Here is a 14,675-nt window from a genome sequence, read left to right as displayed (position 1 = left end):
TTGAAAGCTGAGACTGTCCCTCCATACTATTACGATCATCAATATCATCAGATGTTAAATCTATATCGCCTCCAATCTCTGACCTTATTCTCCATCTCTTCTCTTTGCTTTTTTTCATTTCATTAAGCAACTCATTCATTTGTCATTTTACATCTTCAGACACCTTTTTACATGCTTCTACATCGCCTGGAATTCCAGCTAGATGATGCTTCAACCGAGTGATCCCGCCACCTCTAATTACTTTATTACAATATAAACATTCAGTATTATTTCTTGCCCCTGGCACAGCACGTGCATGGGCCCATACTGGATCTTCTGATCTTACAGGAGCAAGTGTTAGAGTTGAAGTCATACCACCGGTTGATTGACAACTAGATATTTATAACTATTAAAGTATAAAAAATTAACACTTATAAGTAAGTCATTAAGAAGAAACTCATCAAATCTAAACTACTTATGCAATATAATCAAAAACATTTATAAGAATAAAAATTAAAAACAAACATCTATAAAAATATAATCTAAAACATCATCTATAAGAATAAAAACAAACATCTATAAAAATATAATCTAAAACATCTATCAAAATATAATCTAAAACATCTATCAAAATAAAAACAAACATCTATAACAATATAATCTAAAATATTTATAAAAATATAATCTAAAACATCTATAAAAATACAAACAAACATCTATAAAAATATAATCTAAAACATCTATCAAAATAAAAACAAACATCTATAACAATATAATCTAAAATATTTATAAAAATATAATCTAAAACATCTATAAAAATACAAACAAACATCTATAAAAATATAATCTAAAACATCTATAAAAATACAAACAAACATCTATAAAAATATAATCCAAAATATCTATAACAATATAATCTAAAATATCTATAAAAATACAAACAAACACTATAACAATATAATCTAAAACATCTATCAAAATACAATTCTGATTTGTTTATAAAAAAAAAGTAACAAAAAAATAATTAAATTAAGTTATAAATATAAACAAAAAAAATAGTAAAAATAAAATACCGAGATGAGGCCTTGAGGGTGGTGGTCGGCGACGTGCGGTGCGACGAGACGGCGGTGGACTGCTGGCCGCTGGCTGGTCTGGGACTCGGGTGCGCTGCAGCTGCGTGAAGTTGTGAGATGCTGGGCGCCGAAAATGAAGTTTGAGTCTGAGAATTCCGAAGGACCAAAACTTAAGGCCAAAGTAGGTTTTCATTTTGTGGTGAAAGTCCAAACTTGCCCTTTAGAGTTTGCGAAAATTACAAAAATGTCATCAACACAGTTGCTGAAAAGCATACTGGCCGAAATTTGTGTTTCGACCGAAACATAAAATACCGGCCAATACAGTCATGTACCGGCCGGTACAGCCGAAATTTCGGCCGAAACGAAACACTCATTTCACCGGTACAAGCCGATTGGCCGGTACGGCATATACCAGCCGGTACGGTACGATACCAAAAACACTGACTATATTATTATTAGTAATATACTTTAAGTCTATATGTAAATTAGTATATAAATTTCTATACTAAATAATGACATAGGAATAGTAATACTATTAGTAATTTAGTATTAGTATACTAATACTATCACTATAGTCTATCAATAATGTAGTTATAATAAATTAAACTCACTATAACAAATACTAATATATAGTTATTCTAAAACTAATAATCTAATATAGACTATAGTTATACTTATACTAATATAGTTATATTAAATCACTATAACTAATACTAATAGTCTAATATAGACTATAGTTATATTAATATAGTTATACTAAATCATTATAATTAATGAGAAAAAATATTTGAAACTATGAATTATGCAATCGTTACGTAATCGCTTTGAAAAAAGTGAATAAAATATAGAACTCACATGAAAAAAATTAATTTTTTAATAATAGATCTCTATTTTTCAAAGCGATTACACGACGTTTACACATTTCATAGTTGTATTTAGAATTACTCATAATTAATACTAATATATAGTTATACTAATAGTCTAATATTAATACTATCATATAATCTATTAGACTATAGTATATTATCACTATAGTATTAGACTATAGTATATTATCACTATAGTATTAGACTATTAGTAATAATTTTGATAAATACATTATTATATTAGGAAACGGCGCCGTTTCCTCTCCAGTATCCCAAATTCCCAATTGTAAAAACCCCAAAGTGCAAGACCCGCCCCTCTTCCTCACTCTCACTCTGCCTCGCAGCCTCTCGGCCCTCTCACGCGGCCACGGCCCACGCCGTTGCACTGTGCACATCTCGCCGTCGACCCCTCAACCTGAGTCCCCTCCCTCTCGCTGTCGCCCCCTCAGAAACACAGACCCGCTCTCTCGCTGTTGCGCCTCCCCTCACGGCCTCACCTCTCGAGCCGTTCCCATCGCGCCACAGCCCCTCGGCCCCTCTCTCAACGCTGCGCTGCCCTCTCTGTCTCACACCGTCTCACTCTCACGCAGCCCTCCCATCTCTCACCCAGCCGGCAGCCCCTCTCTCACGTCTCTCTGTCTTCGACGGTAATTTTTCACACTTATTTTTTTTTCATTTCACTTATTTAAGTTATTTGAAATTACTTTGAAATCTGGTATGAATCATATGAACAAGCTTTGGAACAATCTTGGATGTGTATATCTCATACCATAATCAGACTTTATATATAGCTAGTGATCTGTAATATCTGTATTTGTATGTATATATATGTGTATATATATATATATATATATATATATATGTAAGTGTTGGTACTTTTTCATGAACTTGGATGCAACTTTTTATAAATGTTTGTGTTAATCCGATGTAGTTTGCATGGTAGCCCTTCAAATTTTCAGATTGCAGGCTGCCTATATTTAGTTATAGAGGTAAGTTCTTTTGCTATAACTCTTTTTACAACCCTGTTCCAAATGGAGGGTAAAATTTGAATTTTAATGTTTTTAATGAAATGAAAGTATCACATTCAGTTGTAAAATAATTATATGAATATTATTCTTTTTACTTAAATATGTTAGTAGCAATGCACAACATTTTGAGGTTGCTAGGAATTAATTTCTACAAGTTCTAAGGTTCAAGTAGCAAATGTTAAACCATAACATGATTGTTGGATTTAGTTTACTGATAGAGAGAAGATCTATGTACGGTGCAGATTACAAAATAACACTCATTCCATTCCCTCCATCCATTTCCATACACAACATAGGCGCTCAACAGTCTCAACAAGTCTTGGTCTTCAAACCAATTCATAGAGAGGATCTAGCTAACATGTTTTATTGCACAGAGAGGATCTATTCATTTGGATTTATCAGGATAAGCTAACATCTATTCCCCTAACAATTAAAACCTGCAGCTTGCTTATATATAATATATATATGTATGTATGTTTAGACAACATATGATATATAAGATTTGACTTTTTGTACTGATCATGCATTTATATTGCAATTCTTTTCTTGTCATTTATATTGCAATCTTCTGAGTTCTTTTAAACATCAATCTTCTGAGTTTTTTGTACTGATCAGATTTTGGAATAAAAGTATAAAACAGATTATTTTAAAGCAGGTTTTTTTTTTTTCTAATATATATATTTATAAACAGATTTCCTTTACAAATTTGCATTTTATTAAAACCGGAAAACCAGACCGAACCGGACCGGAACGGCTAAAACCGGAAGTACTGGTTTAGGGGGTAACCGATGCGTAATCGGTTTTTGAAAATGCAAAACCGGTACATATCGGTTCGGTCATAAATTTTGTCCAAAACCGAACCGGACCGGTTACACCCTTAAGAGTGAGAGTTGTTGCCAGTAATTGCTCAACTCCCGCTGGTAATACGATGCAAAAATTTCTCTAATTCAACATCTTTTTGGTTTCCTATGGAACTTCAAGAAATGAAATCATTTTTTTCCGGCATATCTGAAATGAGATTTTATTGAAATTTTAATCGTTCCTTTGAATTCAATATGCAGATCTCCTTTATTTTGCTGAAAAATGCAATCTTTGCGTGGGTGTATCCGATTGGTCCGGAGGCAAGGACTTGACAGCTTAAACAATGTTGATTTCAAATCAAATGGTTCTCGCTTTGCTGGTGCCAAATTTCATGGGAGCTTAGTCGGGTCTTCCTCCAAGTTCACTTATCGGCCGGCTCTCGCATATGTTTGTTTCTGATTCCTTATGCTCTATTTGACAAGAATCAAAGTTTTATGCTTAATTAATTGAGAAAATGGTGAATAGGTTGTCTTTGTAGCAAACTTCAATTTGTTGGATGTTTAAATCTGTGTCATTTATTATAATTCCTTATCTGGTCTGGGCATTTTTGTGCAGACTGATTGTGTCTTTGATGCAGTTTTAATTGCCAAGGTGTAAATATTTGTGAATTTTTCCCAACAGCTCGTTTGAATGCCATACGCTGTTGAGTAACTAAGAACCATCTGTTACTAAGCCGGATCGCCCATAATGGGTTCTTTTTCCACGCTATGTGACTAGCTGACGATGATGGGACTAGTAGACGCAGCAGACTGAACTTTTCTCATGAAATAGTTCTTCTTGAAAATCCATTTATTGTAGGTTAGATTTAGAAAGGCATTCCGCATTCCGTAATCAAAGAAACAAAGTGAATCTCTCCCTTTCAGTCGAGCTCTACTTCAGTCCCCTCTCGAGCTAGGTATTGGAGGTCAACTTTAATCATATGCCTGCTCATTGCGGGACTCTTTCTGGATTTCAATCTGGAAGAGGACGACCACTAGGATTGATACTCTGAAGAAAGGGATGGTTGGGAGGGGATCGGATTTGTAGGATGAAAGGCCTATGCGTCTTGGGATATTCGTGCGGATCCAATATTGTTAGACGTGGACTCGTGCTCAAGTCAAGAGAGTAGGAACCATAGGAGATAAATCAATCAATAGGAGTGTGGATTTTCTGAGATGAGAAGGAGATAATGGGCCCTGTGTTTTTGTATGTATATTGGAATTAGCCAATTTCGTTTGACTATTGTGATTGATTGGACTTTATAATCTTAAATCAAGGTTGATTATGGGTAAATTTTGTAAAATATAGGCTGGCACATAGAGTTTTGAAACAGAATTATGCTGTGCTTCTCCGTTCCTTTCAGTTCTTGAATTTTCTTAATATTTGAGATATGCACGGAAAATGTTTCTTTGTTCGTTATGGTATGTGCCATTCGTGCTCTTCAGATAATGGCTTATTATAAAGGTTTGTGCTGGACATCTCAAATGACATTTTATTGGCTAATTTAATGAATAGAGCTTGATGGGTGGAATCATAAAGGTGGATGTCACCAATCCTCTGAGGTCTATCCAATATGTAGATTTTCCATAGCCGGGATAAAATGATTGGTTATTTTAAGATATATAGCATCTCCATCTTGGGTTAAAGAGCCAAATATTTTGGCTCTTTGACTCAATAGAGAGATTTACCATTGACAGTTGCCCACAAAACTGACTCTGATAAAGGATGGTTTTGTTGTTGTCATTTCTGTAGATTTGCAAAGTTGTATTCACTGGTTATCTACCTTCTACTCCACCTCTCCCACTTTAACATCTAGAGAAATGATGTTAGCATAGCTTCTTACATGTTAGTCTTGCATATGGTTACTGAAATGAGAGAGTATTAACTTTGAACCAGTGAGCCTTGTCTGTTTCATATCCTGAATTACGAAGGTTCAGGGCCATAAAACATTCGATGTTTATGTTTTTCTTATATTCATTTAGAAGGAAATTTTTTCCCCTAGTTTGATTATTAGGTATCATTTTCACTCAAATGACTATATTTATAATATGTTTACAAAATTATTCTAGCAGACAAGAATTGGCTCCCAAGCTGAGAAATCAACACCACCTAATAATGGTATGCCGTTGGTATCAACATCATGCATAAGTTCTCGGCTGGGTTTGTATCAATCGGGAGGTTTGATACCTTCTTTCCGTAGCCGGTGCATTTCAACCGTTGAAAATCTTGTGGAATCGGCTTCACAAGATTCTGCGTCTGTCTCCGATGTAGCTCCCCGCATCAAATTTAAAAGGCTCGACAAGACTGCCAAGCACATAATGCAGGCATGCATCTTTGCATTGGTATTATATGTTTAAGTAATAGCTACTTTTGTCATTTTGAATATAGTCATTATTTTACTTCTCAGATTCTAGATAAGGAAGCTGTAGAAGAAGTGAGGTCAAAGAAAGAAATGCCTGATATAAAACCTGGCTACATTGTCCAACTCAAAGTGGTATGACAAGTTCTTTGGAAGGGGATGCGGTTTATGTAGTTATATTGGTTACAGATGGGAGGCTTCTGAATGAAATTATCCAAAGTTGTTTGATATGATCCTTTGTATTAACAGGAAGTGCCTGAGAACAAGCGACGTGTTTCAATTCTGAAAGGCATTGTTATAGCAAGACGTAATGCTGGTTTAAATACTACATTTAGAATAAGGAGGCTAGTAGCTGGCGTTGGAGTTGAATCTCTCTTCCCTCTGTGAGTAGTTAAAGTTCATTCTCTCTCTTTCTCTCTCTCTCTAACTAAAAGGGCTTCTCTATGCTTTGAACTGGAAATGAAACTTCCTGTTTTTCTGCTGGATGGCCCAGCAGCAAAAATAGGACACTAATATCTTGGCATATAAGATTTATGGTTACATAACATTCCACTGCGGCATCTTTTCATATAGTCAACTTGAGATAGTGCAAACAGTTATTTCTAGATTCATAATATGGTGTTGACTAAATCTTGAAATCCTGTACACAGGTGTATCCAATTGAACTTGTGTATCTTGGTACATCCAAGCATTTATTCTGTTTTATGTTATGTTCATCTTTACCTTTCACGAAAAGAAAATGAGTCTTGCACTGATCTCTGAGCAATGATAAACATGGTGATTTGTATTTAATCTTCTAATTTTTATTTTACCTATAAAAAATTGTATTTGATCTTCTAAAAAAGGATCATGTAAGGCTGTCTTTGAACAATTCTTATGTGGATATTAGCATATGCAGTTCTTTTGTGGTAAAATTCAAATCTATAAGTTTCTAATTTATAATTATTGCTTGGCTTTGTTGGATGCTGGGATATTAAATACTGTACTTGCTGAATGTATTAATTCTTCTGTCATAGTTTTATTTTATTTTATTAAATCTTATGTTGATAATGTCTACATCTACGTAATGGCCAAAGGTTTGGGTTCATGACAGGTATTCACCTAACATAAAGGAGATAAAGGTGCTGGACAAGAAGAAGGTGAAAAGGGCCAAGCTTTACTATCTCAGAGACAAAATGAACGCACTTAAGAAGCAATAGCAGCTTCATACTTAGGTGGAGATCAAAGTTTGAGATTTTGCCTAGAGCTTCGTGGAAGGAAGGCGGCCGATATTTTTTCCCCTTTCTTTTGGCTGAATAAAGGCTGTTCATATTTGATTTTGTACCCAGACTCATCTCTTCATGTTTTCAAATTGATTTTTGGTACCCTTTCATCGAACAGAAAGATACTCGCTTAATATCCAGCAAAATTGTCACCAATGTGTTCGAATTCAGTTTTATCTTCTTTGAGATTTTGTGCGGTGATTTTTCTTCTTGGCCGGAGTGTTTGCCTTCAAATTTTCTGACGTTGGTCAAATATGATATCTGGAATTGTATCCCAACATCAGTCATCTGATTACAGCTCCCAGATGGGGAGTTTTGGCAGTGGCTATAACTCATATATCAAATGATTATAGAAAAATTGCTATGATAGCCGAGTGAGATGATGTTGAGTCTGAGAGGTTATTTATTTATTTATTTATTTTTTTCCCCTACTCTTTGGGAGGTAAGTGGGTTGCGTGAGTCCCATGCGTGGCAGTTGTGGCTCCCATGCCAACCAGATGGGATGAAGCTAGATTCATCGGGACGATGGGAGGGTCGCAAAGGGGTGGTGCATTGAAAGTTATGAGGCTACGGAGGCTAAGATCTCTTCGAGGCAAATTGATGCATCTGACAAGGAGGGATAGGAAAGGAGCCAATCTCGGAGGCCCTCATTTTGTCTTGGAGGTGGGCACTATAGTGAAATTGTAGATGTTAACGTTTAAAAATAGCACAACAGGCCATAAGAGTAGAAAGAGTTATTCTCGGCCCGCTATGACGAATATGGGCCTCGATCGATGTTGTGTAGAGCCCCTAGAGGTGGTCCGGTGCAACTGTACAGTGTCCGTGTATACATCCATGACAGTGAACAGTAAATAAATGCAGAGAAAATAAATAGAGGGAGACAAATTTACGTAGTTCGACACTAGGCATGTGTCTACAGGGGTTTGAGGAGGGGAGAATCTACTATAATATGTTTGGTTTAGAATTTCTCATGGTCTCTTATCATCTCTATACAATGGAGATTAGAGCTCTATTTTCTGGTGGAGCCCTCATCGCTCGAGTCCCTCTCGTGAGGTTGAAGAATCTGAAGAAGAAGTCTAGCCAAAAGTCTTCGAAATCGTCTAGTTTTCTTCCCTTTATCTTATGCCCATGCTTCCTTTATGTCCCCTCCTTATTTTCTCCCGACACATTGACGCTCATTCCTCTTTCCTTTCTCACTCCTTTCTTGATGAGATCTCCCATTAGATTGGATCTTAAAATTCACTTTAGACCTGATATATTTTATCCATTCTAGTAGAGAATAGAGAGTTTTGGTTCAATTATAGAGAGACCTCGCACTGGATAGAAACTTGCAATTAGCCAAGTGGGTAAATATTTAATCGTTGGAGAAGGGATTTTGAATCCAAGCAATGCATCTTTGGTTAATAGGGTTTGACTATCATTGGCCGACCTAAAGATTTCTATATCCCAAGTAACGCCGCAGATAGCGCATCAGTTATCATGTTGTATAGACAAATTAAGCAAGTTTTCTGCATAGAGAGAGTGACTTTTTGATCTGTTTTCTCGAATGGAATTGACAAAAAAAAAAAAAAAAAAGAACCAACTTTGAAAACAGTAATAGAATTGCCTTTGGCATCAGCAATACTAAATGCAGTTTAGGATGCTCGCCTATTTTTATTGAAGTGGAACCTGTCATTAAAAAATAGATTTTTTTTAAGTTAGTCATAAATTTATTTAATTTTTTTTTTAAAAATGTGTGATATTTTCATAGCTTAAAATTATAAGAATCATTTTCTTTTTGCATGAAGAATAGTAGATACACCCTGTGATGACACGATCATATCATATGATCCTCCGTGATAACGTCGTGAGAGTCTAGAATACCTAGTTCTAAGGAAAAAAGAATGAAATTTTTGTTAGAAAGCTTCACATATTCTCCATTTGCCCTCCGGTAAAGAAGCCAACAAAACAGACAAAATCATATATATATATATGGAAGAAAAATCTTGTTTGAATTGAGAAACTACCAACTCATTTTATTTTATTTTGGTTTATTATTATAATTTTTTTAAATTCTTATAAAAAATTTAATTTTTTTAAATCTCAATTTAATTTTTTTAAATTTTAAAATAATAATAATATTAAAAAATAATTTTTATTTAAAATTATTTCATTTCATTTCATTATCAAACTTAATTTCATCCGTTAGATTAGGCGGCGGTCATGACCGGACCCTCCAAAAGTTTGAAAAACTTCTCCAACCTATCATACTGACATATTGAACATACAAACCCAAACGAATATCACAGATTTTCTTACATTTGTAAAAAGGATATTATTGGTTCTAATATATCTAAAAAATAATTTATTATTATTATTGAAATTTGAAGTTATTCATTATACTCTATATATAAGTAATCAAATAAAATTAATAATTTTAAACAACCTTCAAATCGATGAACTTCATGCAGTAGTGTCACACGCGTCTGCCAAATAATTACAGCAATAATCTTCCGAATATGAAAAATAATAATAATAATAATAATAATTTATTAATGTTGGTCCACCAAACCATTCTAAAATCAGAATGAAAAATACTCTAGTACAAAATGATTATATAAATTAATTCTATAAATTAGTATGACCTGATATAATTTATTAGATTGTAAAGTTATTTTTATCATAGAGTAAATTTAACATATTATATAAAATTATTTTATATAATTACACATTCTCTGTGAATAAAGTCTTGGACATGTTTATAAAGAATGAACAATCTTTTTCTGTTGAACCGGTTTTATGAAATGAATTAAGTTTATGAATTTCTTCATGATATCAGAACCTGTCATATGACGAATGTATGCACACACTACTTATCTCATGATAAGAATAAAAAATAAATATTAGACTGCACGTGAGGGAGAGTGTTGAGAAATAATATCATATTGTCTGTGAATAAGATCTTGTGCATATTTATAAAAAATGAATAATTCTCTTTTATTAAACTGATTTTATAAGATAAATTAGATCTATAAATTTTTTTTTAATGCAGCACTCATTTTCTAAAATTATTCAAGCCAAGCTGTTTATTCTATTTAAGTTTCTCCTATTTTAAAATTTGCTTTTATCTCACTCAATCCCTCTGTCAATTTGGACCCACCAGCTTATTCTTTCTGTGATTTAAAGCTTTCTCTGTACAAATATCAATTTCAATATTTATGGGAGTCCAGTCCATGCATTTTGTCGGTACACTAATTAGTAGTTACACATGTTTTATGAGTTTAAAAAAATATATTTATATAAAAAATATTATACAAATTACTTCATTAATTTTTATTTTATTATATTGATATGATATTATTTATTATTATTTTTTAATTTTTTACTTTTAAAATATAATTCAGAATAATGAGAAATATGATAAAATAGAAATGGATGCTATATATCGCAGAAAAATTCTATTTATAAATTTATTTATTAATAAATTACTAGATTTGAATTAAAAAAATATTTCATCTCATCTCATTATTATAATTTTTTTAAATTCTCACATAAAATATAATAAATAATTTAATTTTTTAAAAATTAAAATAATATTAATATTAAAAAATAATATTATAATAATATTTTATTTAACTTTTAAATGTCATTTAAAACCGTATCATCTTATCTCACTATTCAAACTCCACCTAAAAACATATTGTTATTAAAGTATGTCGCATATAAAAATAATTATATTTTATATTTATTATAGTTTTATAATAAATAATATGTTTAAAGTAGCAAAATACGATATAAAACAATTTAGTAAAATATATTTTTGGTATTCATTGAATGGCACTTCTTTACAGTAGCTTGAATTATTTCTGAATTTTCTGACGAAACTTTTAATACAAGTTTTGAGAATCTAAACGAAATTAAAATGGTTGGTAGTCAGATGTAGGATCATGATTGATGGGTGGTAGGAGGAATTGGTCACGGAAATCCGAGAAATACAAAGCCTGGGTAGTGGTGGTGGGCGTACAATTAATATATGCAAGGGAGGGTCTTTAGTTCCCCCTCATTCTTCGGCAGAAGCTCTCTCATTCCCTTCTTCTGCGTCAAGTCTCTCTCTCTCTCTCTCTCTCTCTCTCTCTCTCTCTCTCTCTCTGTGAAGAGGTAATTATTTGTTTTAATAGTCAATTGGATTGTGGGCGGTTTGGCTCTCTGTTTTTCCATCGTAGGTTGTGCTTGACTTGGGTTTCTTCTTTGAGAGATATTAGTATCATTGTTTTTTTCGCGTGTTGATATTTGGTGAAGCGTTGGGTTTTTGTTGTTGTGGGTGTATCTGTTTGTTTATGGACAGATCTGTTGCTCTTTGTCATGCTCTCTGTGCAAATATGATTTTTGAACTTGTTTTTTCTCACTTTTTTTAGTTGTCGGCTGAGATAAGCGTTTGCAACTCAATTACATTTGCTTCTACACTAGATCTCCTGGATCTGCAACTTTTATGCTGTCTTCTTCTACATTGGGATCTATAGAAACGATCTCCCTCTGTATTACCTCTAGAGCACATGTTTATTGCGGGAAATTAGTGATAAGACTACATATATGTAATGATTACTGTTGTTTAGATGATTAATTATCTTATTTATATTCGTTAATATCTAGTAATTACCTGATTAGTATATTTATATTTGTTGATATCTAACCCTGATTGTTGGATCAAGCATACAAGTAATGGTCACTTTGAACTTCAAGAGCTTAAAAAAAAGGTTCTCTTTTTGATATTATGCAGTTTATTTTGATCTGTTGTTTTTGTAGGCATCTGAGAACAAATAAAAATGGTCAAGATTTGTTGCATTGGAGCCGGCTATGTCGGTGGACCTACCATGGCTGTGATTGCGCTGAAGTGCCCTGCAATTGAAGTAGCTGTGGTCGATATATCTGTATCGCGAATAAATGCCTGGAACAGTGAGCAGCTTCCCATTTACGAGCCTGGCCTTGAAGATGTAGTAAAGCAGTGCAGAGGAAAGAACCTCTTCTTCTCTACCGATGTGGAGAAACATGTTTCAGAGGCTGATATAGTCTTTGTTTCAGTTAACACCCCTACCAAAACCCAGGGCCTTGGAGCTGGCAAAGCAGCTGATCTGACATATTGGGAGAGTGCTGCTCGAATGATTGCTGATGTATCAAAATCTGACAAAATTGTGGTTGAGAAATCAACAGTGCCAGTGAAAACAGCTGAGGCAATAGAAAAGATTCTGACCCACAATAGCAAGAAGATAAACTTCCAAATTCTCTCCAACCCAGAGTTTCTTGCTGAGGGAACTGCAATTCAAGACCTCTTCAATCCAGATAGGGTTCTCATCGGAGGTAGGGAGACCCCAGAAGGTGCAAAGGCAATACAAGCTTTGAAAGATGTTTATGCACATTGGGTCCCTGTGGAACGAATAATTTGTACTAATCTTTGGTCTGCCGAGCTTTCTAAGCTTGCTGCCAATGCCTTCTTGGCACAGAGGATCTCTTCTGTGAACGCCATGTCAGCACTCTGTGAAGCCACCGGTGCAGATGTCACCCAAGTTTCCCATGCTGTAGGCAAGGACTCAAGAATTGGGCCCAAGTTCTTGAATGCCAGTGTTGGTTTTGGAGGGTCTTGCTTCCAGAAGGACATCTTGAACTTGGTCTACATCTGTGAGTGCAATGGCCTTCCCGAGGTTGCAAACTACTGGAAGCAGGTTATTAAGGTGAATGACTACCAGAAGACACGGTTTGTGAATCGGGTAGTCTCCTCAATGTTCAACACAGTCTCAGGGAAGAAGATTGCAATTCTTGGGTTTGCCTTCAAGAAGGACACAGGTGATACTAGGGAGACCCCAGCCATTGATGTGTGTAAAGGACTGTTGGGGGACAAAGCCCAGTTAAGCATTTACGATCCACAGGTGTCTGAGGATCAGATCAAGAGGGATCTTTCGATGAAGAAGTTTGATTGGGATCATCCAGTTCATCTTCAATCAGCAGATCCTACCTCCATCACACAAGTTAGTGTGGTTGGGGATGCTTATGAGGCCACAAAGGGTGCTCATGGAATCTGCATTCTGACTGAGTGGGATGAGTTCAGGAAGCTTGATTACCAGAGGATTTTTTATAACATGCAGAAGCCTGCATTTGTGTTTGATGGACGCAATGTTGTGGATGTTGAGAAGTTGAGGGAAATTGGGTTTATTGTTTACTCCATTGGGAAGCCGCTAGATTCATGGCTCAAGGACATGCCCGCTGTGGCATAACTATAATAATGGAGAAGCATAATCCATATGGTCTTGTGGTGAGAGATCCTATAATATTTTTAAAATGTTCTTTCTTGTTTCGGGTTTTTTTCTTATTTTTGTTCTCAAATTAGATGGTTTTAAGACACTCTACTGTCGGAACTCTGAAGAATCTGTCTTTAGTGAGTAGGAAATCGGATATGTACTTTTTGTATGTTATAAAATTGTAATAAATCGAAACTTTAGTGCCATTCTAATTAATAATTGTCTTCCCTCGTTATCATGTTAATTTGCAATTCAAATTACAAGAGCCTCCATCAATTTTTAAATTTATTTATTTTTTTAAATAAGAAATAATCAAATAATAATGAAAGATATCAAGTTTATTTATTTTTTATTTATTTTTTCACATTGCAAAGGGACTCCACTGCATGACAAGGTTAAAACGATCATGCAATTTGGATTTCATATCAACTTGATAATTCTCAAACACATAATTTGGTTAAACCATAGAAGTATGTATTTGAAATTTGTATGTCAAGATTATGTGGTCACTTGCGAGTATAATTTAACCTTGAACTTGCATTAAAAAAAAAAAACAATGCCAAGGGCGGGCGGGCTGAAAAATATACACTTCTTTTATGCTTCGTTGGTTATGCAGTTAAGATGAAATGAGATTAGATATTTTGTTGAAAGTTGAATAAAATATTGTTATAATATAAGTTTATAATATTATTTTTGTTTTAAGATTTAAAAAATTGAATTGTTTATTATATTTTATATGAGAGTTTGAAAAAATTGTAATGATTATATGAGATAAGATAAAATGAGATAATTTAATTTTGTGTAACTAAATCAACCTTTACAATTTCGTATAAAAACGGAAAGCAATTATAAAATTCAGAATTTGAATATGAAAATTTCAAAATTTAAATATTATTTTATGAAATAGCACTATCATATTAATTAAATTATTTTAAATGATAAAACATTTTAAAAATTATTTTAACATTCTTTTTCATGGATTGAAATTAAATACCGATT

General features: G+C 33.8%; 2 protein-coding genes across 6 annotated transcripts; both read left to right on the top strand.

Annotated features, from left to right (window-relative positions):
• The first annotated feature begins 2,210 nt into the window (after positions 1-2,210).
• LOC108989392 (50S ribosomal protein L19-2, chloroplastic-like) lies at positions 2,211-7,593 on the top strand. 4 transcript variants are annotated; one of them, XM_035686674.1, is made up of 7 exons: positions 2,211-2,565; positions 2,850-2,907; positions 4,008-4,194; positions 5,859-6,110; positions 6,194-6,280; positions 6,395-6,528; positions 7,239-7,593. In XM_035686674.1, exons 3-7 carry the CDS (start codon positions 4,030-4,032, stop codon positions 7,342-7,344), a joined length of 744 nt encoding a protein of 247 aa, XP_035542567.1. In that variant the 5' UTR covers positions 2,211-2,565; positions 2,850-2,907; positions 4,008-4,029; the 3' UTR covers positions 7,345-7,593. The 4 variants fall into 4 exon arrangements, with proteins under 4 accessions (XP_035542567.1, XP_018818513.2, XP_018818515.2 ...); XM_018962968.2 differs by having other exon boundaries at positions 5,856-6,110; XM_018962970.2 differs by lacking the exon at positions 2,850-2,907.
• Positions 7,594-11,316: 3,723 nt separating this feature from the next.
• Positions 11,317-13,920, top strand: LOC108989380 (UDP-glucose 6-dehydrogenase 4). Of its 2 annotated transcripts, none has more exons than XM_018962949.2 (2): positions 11,317-11,544; positions 12,190-13,920. In XM_018962949.2, exon 2 carries the CDS (start codon positions 12,210-12,212, stop codon positions 13,650-13,652), a length of 1,443 nt encoding a protein of 480 aa, XP_018818494.2. In that variant the 5' UTR covers positions 11,317-11,544; positions 12,190-12,209; the 3' UTR covers positions 13,653-13,920. The 2 variants fall into 2 exon arrangements, with proteins under 2 accessions (XP_018818494.2, XP_035542566.1); XM_035686673.1 differs by lacking the exon at positions 11,317-11,544 and adding an exon at positions 11,551-11,609 and having other exon boundaries at positions 12,190-13,895.
• The last annotated feature ends 755 nt before the right edge of the window (positions 13,921-14,675 follow it).

This window comes from Juglans regia, chromosome 16 (genome assembly GCF_001411555.2).
Source record: "Juglans regia cultivar Chandler chromosome 16, Walnut 2.0, whole genome shotgun sequence".
NCBI classification, from domain to species: Eukaryota; Viridiplantae; Streptophyta; class Magnoliopsida; order Fagales; family Juglandaceae; genus Juglans; species Juglans regia.
This window is presented reverse-complemented; position numbering and strand designations above follow the sequence as displayed.

Excerpts from the sequence above, each read along its gene's own strand:
- LOC108989392 (XM_018962967.2), top strand. The coding sequence starts at position 4,030 with ATGCAATCTTTGCGTGGGTGTATCCGATTGGTCCGGAGGCAAGGACTT. Across the intron at positions 6,111-6,193 it reads CTGCCAAGCACATAATGCAG|ATTCTAGATAAGGAAGCTGT; the intron begins GCATGCATCTTT and ends TTTACTTCTCAG. Across the intron at positions 6,281-6,394 it reads ACATTGTCCAACTCAAAGTG|GAAGTGCCTGAGAACAAGCG; the intron begins GTATGACAAGTT and ends TTGTATTAACAG.
- LOC108989380 (XM_018962949.2), top strand. The coding sequence starts at position 12,210 with ATGGTCAAGATTTGTTGCATTGGAGCCGGCTATGTCGGTGGACCTACC.